This window comes from Colobus angolensis, unplaced genomic scaffold (genome assembly GCF_000951035.1).
Source record: "Colobus angolensis palliatus isolate OR3802 unplaced genomic scaffold, Cang.pa_1.0 Scaffold149, whole genome shotgun sequence".
Classification (NCBI taxonomy): domain Eukaryota; kingdom Metazoa; phylum Chordata; class Mammalia; order Primates; family Cercopithecidae; genus Colobus; species Colobus angolensis.
In genome coordinates this window covers 54,528-62,500 of record NW_012114588.1, presented here as the reverse complement: position 1 = coordinate 62,500, position 7,973 = coordinate 54,528, and the positions used below count along the sequence as shown (strand labels likewise).

At 49.5% G+C, this 7,973-nt stretch overlaps 1 protein-coding gene across 4 annotated transcripts in view; it reads left to right on the top strand.

Annotated features, from left to right (window-relative positions):
- Nucleotides 1-7,973, top strand: part of SLC2A5 (solute carrier family 2 (facilitated glucose/fructose transporter), member 5) — a 50,083-nt gene that overhangs the window by 13,564 nt on the left and 28,546 nt on the right. Inside the window, exon 2 of one of the 4 annotated variants that reach the window (XM_011935765.1) lies at nt 2,268-2,358. In XM_011935765.1, coding sequence (XP_011791155.1) covers nt 2,326-2,358 — 33 coding nt within the window. In that variant the 5' untranslated portion in view covers nt 2,268-2,325. Of the gene's footprint in view, nt 1-2,028; nt 2,359-7,973 lie in introns of those variants that run through there. The other 3 variants (XM_011935764.1, XM_011935766.1, XM_011935767.1) reach the window with 3 other exon arrangements.

The window sequence follows — 7,973 nt, the reverse complement described above, 5'->3', positions numbered from 1 at the left end:
CGAGGGGAATCCGGGCTGAGGCAGAGGGGTCTTGGGCAGGGGCACGACCTACCCGGAGTCCGCAGGCCCACCGGGCGGAGGGACTGACTGAGCGGCCCGCAGCCTGGTGTCCTGACGGCCTCGCGCCGCGCCCTCTTCCCCGCGCTCGGCTCCCTCCAGGGCGGAAGCACGGGTCGAGCGTTGGTGACGTCATCCATGGCTGTGCTTGCGACGCCCTGTCACTGGCAGGAACCAGGTACTGCGGCCTGCAGCTCCCGGGATGATCCCCTCTGGGCCTGAGGGCCTGGCCCACTGTCCCCGCATCCCGGCCAGCGACCCCCGTTTTTAGTTACCCGCTCGCCCAGAGGCAGGGAGAAGTGGAAGATCTGGGCCTAGATAGAAGCAGGTGTCATGCACTTGACGTGACTGATGACTGCAAATTTTGGTCGATTCTTTTTGAGGGGAGGGTGGAGGACAGAGATGGAGTCTCGCTCTGTGGCCCAGGCTGGAGTACAGTGTCACGATCTGGGTGCACTGCAACCGCCACCTCCTGGGTTCCAGCGATTCTCCTGCCTCAGCCTCCCAAGTAGCTGGATTACAGGCGTCTGCCACCATTCCCAGCTAATTTTTGTATTTTTAGTAAAGACGGGGTTTCACCATGTTGGTCAGGCTGGTCTCGAACTCCTGACCTAAGGTGATCCACCCGTCTCGGCCTCCCCAAGTGCTGGGATTACAGGCGTGAGCCACCACGGCCGGCTGGATGCTTCGTTTTGTTGGATTGCACACCTGTACCCGTCTCCTCACTCCCCCATGGGTGATTTCCTCTTTCCACCCTAACCCTGCAATTAAAGTGCATTTTCTTTGGAAACTTTTTCTAAATCTTTGAAATAATTGGAAACCTCTGGTCTTGCTATGCCTTAGTCACAAGTCAGTGCACTAGGACAGTGGTACACAGAAGAAAAAGGCAGTGAAGCTGCTGAAACGGAATGCTGAGTTCTCCCTTGTGAATAGGGACCCCCCCACCCCCCACCAACACACACACACACAGTGGGCCACACTGCTAGGCTTCTCACAGTCTTCCACCCTGAACAACCCTGGAGGTTTGCTGCTAATACAAGGAACAGTGCCCAACACAGGCTCCCAGTCTCCGCTTGTTTAAAGATGCACGAGATTTGGAGTGAATCACTAAAGTAACTGGATTTACGCCACAGCAAATAAAACAGGGAGTATGTCCTGTAAAGATGAAAACCTGTGGGGCTTGTGAGACTTTGGATTTTGGCCACTTACTCTGGCAAGCCGTGTGACAGCTGAATGAGTGCCAAGCACAGGGGGCTGACAGTGGCCTGGCCTTGAGATGGCCGGACCTGGACCAGCAACTGTGACTCACTTTCCCTGCCCTGCCTGGAAAGGGGTTTGAGGTATTTACCACCTTCCCAGTAGTGATGAATACACAGAAAGTAACATCTCTAGGGCATTCTGAGCTCCTTAAAATGGAAAATAAGAGGACGGGCGCGATGGCTCATGCCTGTGATCCCAGCACTTTGGGAGGCCGAGGAGGGCAAATCAAATCACTTGAGGTCAGAAGTTCCAGACCAGCCTGGCCAACATGGCAAAACCCTGTGTCTACTAAAAATACAAAAATTAGCCGAGTGTGGTAGTGCACGCCTGTAATCTCAGCTACTCAGGAGGTGGAAGCAGGGGAATCGCTTGAACCCGGGAGGCGGAGGTTGCAGTGAGCCGAGATCATGCCACTGCACTCTAGCCTGGGACAAGAACGAAACTCCGTCTCAAAAAAAAAAAAAAAAAAAAAAAAAACGGAAAATGAGAAACTTTCCCCTAACAGTGTTGCACGGTTACTTGGGCAAAACTGACTCTCCACCAGAGAGACTAGACTCTCTCCTGGCAGGGACAGCGTCTATGAGGTCTCTAGTGGCCCAATCTGTTGCCCTTGTATTACCTGGTATCGTGTAGGGTGGATGACAGCTGTTGTTTGCCACGCGTTCCTGACAGAAATAACCCTTCCAGTCACTCACCATGAGCCTGACTGGTAGAGACTTTAGCAATGGGGAAATACCGCAGACTGTTCCATCAGGACAATGCTGGGCCTGCAGTCCCCAGGGGGCACCCATTTGCTTAGCCAAACCCCAGATGTTTCATTTAAAAGCAGAAGTGAAAGGAAGACCAGGTTCCTGAAAGGGTTATTCTGACTTAGTCTGGCTATAAAAATGCTATTGGCTGTTATTTGGCGTGGCCAAAGTGCACCTAGAATGTCTTCTCTCTCCATTCAGTGCACGTGTTACTTTGGCTAAAAGAAGGTGAGCGGCACTCTGCGCTTCCCGAGCAAGCATGGAGCAACAGGATCAGAGCATGAAGGAAGGGGTGAGTGTGTTGCTCAGGGAAAGGGGCCAAGAGCAGGCTTGGCTGCCAGGTCCTGTTCAGCCTTCCTGGAGAGTCGCTGGGGGGCTCCTGGTGTTGCAGAAGGAACTCTGTGTTGGGAGGGATCATGGTGGGGCGAGGGGGAAAGTCTTGTCCAGCAGGTGGTCTTTTATAGGGAGGAGAGAGGTTTAGAGACAAATGCTCTGTGGAATCATTCTACTTGAACAGCCTTTAAAAGCAGGATCTGTAACTGAATGGAAGAGACCCAAAGGATTCATTTGTCCCAACCTGAACCAAACATGTTAGCTGCAAAATCCTTCTATGTTTGGTGAGATGTTTTGCTCTGCTTTTGTTTTGCTTTTGGCTTCAGGGCAGTTAATTAACCTTTTCAGCAAGTAACATAGCTGAGCTGCACGAAAGCAAGCCAAACTCAGAGAAGGCGTTGCTAGATTTGAATTTAGTTCAGATCTGTCACGCAGGTTTCCTGCCTTTTAGATACTGAGGGTCCCTTGTTTCAGAGACGAAAGATTTTCATGGACTCCCACAACATAATTGCAGTTTACTTTCTAGATTCCCTTGATTGAGGAAAATGCATAATGTCAGAAAAGTAACGTTGACTTATTAACACTTTAAAAGAATTTGCATTTGTTCATCACAATAGCATCTGCTTATATTTGGAGTGGAGGAAAGCAGTGCACATTTTTGCAAAAGAGCATTTAGTCAGGCATGGATGTGAGACCCTCACCACAGACAGACTGGAAACATGCTCTGTAGCACATAGATTAAGACTGGGTCTTGGGAGGCCGAGGCGGGTGGATCACCTAAGGTCAGGAGTTCGACACCAGCTTAGCCAATGTGGTGAAACCCCGTCTCTACTAAAAATACAAAAATTAGCCAGGCGTGGTGGCAGATGCCTGTAATCCCAGCTACTCAGGATGCTGAGACAGGAGAATCACTTGAACCCGGGGGAGCAGGGGCTGCAATGAGCTGAGATCGCACCGTTGCACTCTAGCCTGGGCAACAAGAGCGAAACTTCATCTCAAAAAAAAAAAAAAAGTGGGCCTGGGAAGTAGAAACCGCAGGATTCATTCCTGCTCCATCCTATTCTAGCTGTGAGACTTGGGTAAGTTCTTTAAATCTTCTGTGTCTCAGTTTTCTCATCTGTAAAATGGGAGTAATAACCATACCACCTCATACGGTGCTGCAGCAATTAAATGAGACAATGCATGTAAAGTACCTGGCACAGACTGAGTTCCCTGTAAAATGTTACAACTTTTCTTTCTTTCTCTTTTTTTTTTTTTTTTTTTTTACACAGAGTCTCGCTGCATCGCCCAGGCTGGAGTACAGTGGTACGATCTCGGCTCACTGCAACCTCCACCTCCTGGGTTCAAGCAATCCTCCCACCTCAGCCTCCTCAGTAGCTGGAATTCCAGGCATGCACCACCACACCCAGCTAATTTTGGTATTTTTAGTAGAGACGGGGTTTCACCATGTTGGCCAGGCTGGTCTAGAACTCCTGGCCTCAAGTGATCCACCCACCTTGGCCTCCCAAAGTGCTGGGGTTGCAGGTGTAAGCCACCATGCCTGGCCTTTGTAAATGTTACTACTTTTCAAACTACTTTTAGAGCTGGTTTCTCCACCTCCGCATGACTGCCATTTGGCGCTGGCTAATGCTTTGTTGTAGGGGCTGTCTTGCATGTTACAAGATGTTTAGCAGCTTCCCTGGCTCTACCTTCTAAACGCAGTAGCACTCTCCCCCAGGAGTGACAACCAATGTCCCCGAGAGGGCAGAATCAACTCCCAGCCCTCAACTGAGAGTCACTGCTTTGGAGTCTACTCAGCCCCTTCACTTGGGTCATCTTGTCTGTCTCACAACTAAGAAAGTGTTAGACAAATCAAGTGTTATCACCTCCATTTTATAGAAAAGAAACAGAGGTGATGAGGACTTAGGTGTTTGGGGGTCAGGGAGGTCCTCTGTTGTCCAGAGAAAGGCACGACTGCCACGTTCCCCACGTCCCCCATGTGCAGCTGTAGAAAGGAATGGAAACACCCCCACGTGGCAGGCCCTGAAACTGAGTAACACATTGCAAAAGGAAATGATTCAGATGGCCACATGCGAGAGGCGTGGGCTGACCCCAGCTGCCTGCTGCCTCAGCCCTCCAGGAAAGGAAGCCTCTTGTGAGCCAGAGGGATGAAGGTGGAGATGCGCTCCCCCTCCTGTGAGCAACCTGCCCCTTGGGGAGAAAGCCAGGGCGTGTTGGGCTTCCTGAAAAGCGATTCCAATAGTCTGTAAGAATCTGGGAAATCATTAAGTGCAGCCGAGAGGGGATGTAGGAGCCAAGGAGAAATGTGGGGGCAGGCAAAGGCTACAGAGGCTGTGCCGTCTGGGGAGAAGGGTGTCTGGCAGTGTGCGGAGCCACTCCCTACCCCTCAGTAGTGTGTGGCAGTGGCCTCACTGGCCTTTTCTATTCTTTTTCTCTCTTTTCTCTTTTTATTTTTATTTTTTTATTTTTTTAAATTTTGAGACAGGGTCTTACTCTGTTGGTCAGGCCAGAGTGCAATGATGGGATCATAGCTCACTGCAGCCTTGAAGTCCTGGACTCCAGCAATCCTCCCACCTCAGCCTCCAGAGTAGCTGGGACTGCAGGCATGTAGCACCACGTGTGGCTAATTTTTAAATACTTTGAAGAGACAGTGTCTCATTATACCCAGGCTGGTTTTGGGCTCAGGGGCTCAAGTGTGCCTTCTGCCTCAGCCTCCCAAAGTGCTTGGATTGTAGGCCTGAGCCACTGCACTCAGCCCTGCTTTTCTCCTATGTAGAGGGCAAACACTGACATCTGTCAGATGTGCACCAAGGACTTTCTGCCAGGAAAAAAAGACTCTTGGTCTGAAAGAAAAAAGTAAATGGGTTAGGGGACAAAAAAAGATACAGCAAGGTACTTTACAACTACATAAGAATTGAGGGCCAGGTGCAATGGCTCTTGCTTATAATCCCATCAGTTTGGGAGGTTGAGGCAAGCGGATTGCTTGAGCCCACAGGTTTGGGACCAGCCTGGGCAACATGGCGAAACTCGGTCTCTACAAAATATACAAAAATTAGCTGGGCGTGGTGACTGCGCCTATAGTCCCAGCTGCTCTGGAGGCTGAGGTGGGAGGATGCCTGAGCCTGGGAGGCAGAGGTTGCAGTGAGCAGAGATGGAGCCACTGCACTCCAGTGACTCCAGCCACAGAGTGAGACTCTGTCCAAAAAAAAACAAAGGATTGTTGAATAAAGTTCCCCACCTCAATAAAAAGATGCCAAAATGCTTTGGAAAATAAAGACACATTTTTGTGGAGTGGCTCTACCAGCAACTAGTTGAGTATCCTAGAGCAACTAACACCCCTCCGTGCTCTCTGGGTCCTCATTGATATTCATTTGTAATTAATAGATTAATTAATTAACCCATTTGTAACACCTGCTACAGACCAGGCGTGGTCCTAAGTGTTCTATATCTGTGAACTCATTTATTCCTGTGGCGGTATCATTATCCTCAAAAAAACTTTTTTTTGAGGCAGGATCTGGCTCTGTCACCCAGGCGGGAGTGCAGTGGCACAATCATGGCTCATTGCAGCCTCCTGGGCTCAAGCAATATTCCTGCCTTGTTTTTAATTTTTTTTTTTTTTTTGTAGAGATGAGCTCTCACTATGTTGCCCAGGCTGGTCTCAAACTCCTGGGCTCAAGCCATCCTCCTGCCTCGTCCTCCCAAAGTGCTGGGATTACAGGCGTGGACCACCAGGCCAGGCCCATTATCCCCATTCTAAAGGTGAAAGAACTGAGAAGTTCAGGGAGTTGCCCAAGGCCACACAGCCCAGCAGAGCCAGGCTTGGATCCCACACTCCTGGGTTCCAGAAGCTGTGCTCCAAACCACTACAGCGGCTAACGTCTCTCCCTGCCTCTCCCACTACTTGTTTGTGAAACTGAGTTCAACAGTGTGATTAAGTGACAGAGCTTGAAGTGCTGATCCTCCAGGAGCGCTCACTATTCCAGGGGTGTTTGCATTCTGACTGGAGATTCCTAACAAGGAAAAGTTTGGAACTGAAAGAATGTCTATCTGACAACAGAAACTTCAAGATGGATTTCTAAGGGAGATGGTTTGGGCTTCCTTCTCAGTGACTTTGAATCGCACCCTGTCAGAAGGTCAGCCTTGAGGATCGTCGACCTAAAAAAAGAAACTGAAGCAAAATTGATGTAGAGAGTGTACTGGGGCCAAGGTTGAGGACTGGAGCCCTGGAAAGCACTGGGAAGTACTTTGGAGAGCATAGGAGAGGTTCAAGTTTTTAAAGAAAAAAGGACAAATCAGGAGAGGAGTGATTACTGGTTGTTTGTTAGGAATTCTCACTGGTTTAGAGAAATGACATTGATTTAGTGATAGGCTATGCATTGGTTTTTGTTTTGAAACAGAATCTTGCTCTTGTCACCCAGGCTGGAGTGCAATGGCGCAATCTCGGCTCACTGCAACCTCCACCTCCCAGGTTCAAGCAATTCTCCTGCTTCAGCCTCCCGAGTGGCTGGGATTACAGACGTCTGCCACCATGCCCAGCTAACTTTTTGTATTTTTAGTAGAGACGGGGTTTCACCATGTTGTCCAGGCTGGTCTCAAACTCCTGACCTCATGATCTGCCCATCTCGGCCTCCCACCGAAGTGCCGTGATTACAGGCGTGAGCCACCGTGCCCGGCTACGTTGTTGACTGTAGAGTATGTGCTATGGTGTCTGGTGTATGGCATTGTTAGGCTAATTTACAGCTACTTGGTGGCAACACTCAGTGTAGAGTCCACATAACAGGCAGATGACTTAGCTCACATGGGAATAAGGTGTGACTGCTGCTGTATTTCAGTGCTTTGCTGGACCGGTCATTTAAAGGGGTACACATTCCCCCAAAAGTTTCTTTTCTTTCTTGGGGTGGTGGTTATTACTAAAGTCTCAAAATGTTCTCTGTATTATGAAAGGCAGGAAACTGGTTTACTGACAGCATGAGGAATGTGGTTTCTGGTTTCTCCCTGAAGCACAGCTCAGAGTCATGGCAACCTCCTTAGCCTCTAAGGAGAGCTCCTCCTGGTCACGGCTGGGGATCACTGGGGTCTCTCATTTTAACAGGCTGGCCAGAGACCCACACATCCTCTTCAGCCCCTCCCTTTTCCTTATGCCCTAATCCGGCCCAGTACCAAATTCTTTTTGTTCCCTCTCCAGGAAAGCAAAAAAAGAAAGAAAGAGTGCTTAAGCCTTCTTTCCACTATGTGCATCTTTATTGAGACTATAACTCAATACCATACAATTTCACCCCTCTAAAGTACACAGGCCCCGGCTGGCACTGTGGCTCACACTTATAAAACCAGCACTTTAGGAGGCTGGGGTGAGAGGGATAGCTTGAGACCAGGAGTTCAAGACTAGCTTGGGCAACATAGCGAGACCCTGTCTCTATAAAAAATGTAAATAATAGCCTGGTGTGGTGGCTCACACCTGTAATCCCAGCACCCTAGGAGGTCAAGGCAGGTGGATCACTTGAGAGCAGGACTTTGAGACCAGCCTGGCCAACATGGTGAAACCCCGTTTCTACTAAAAATACAAAAATTAGCCAG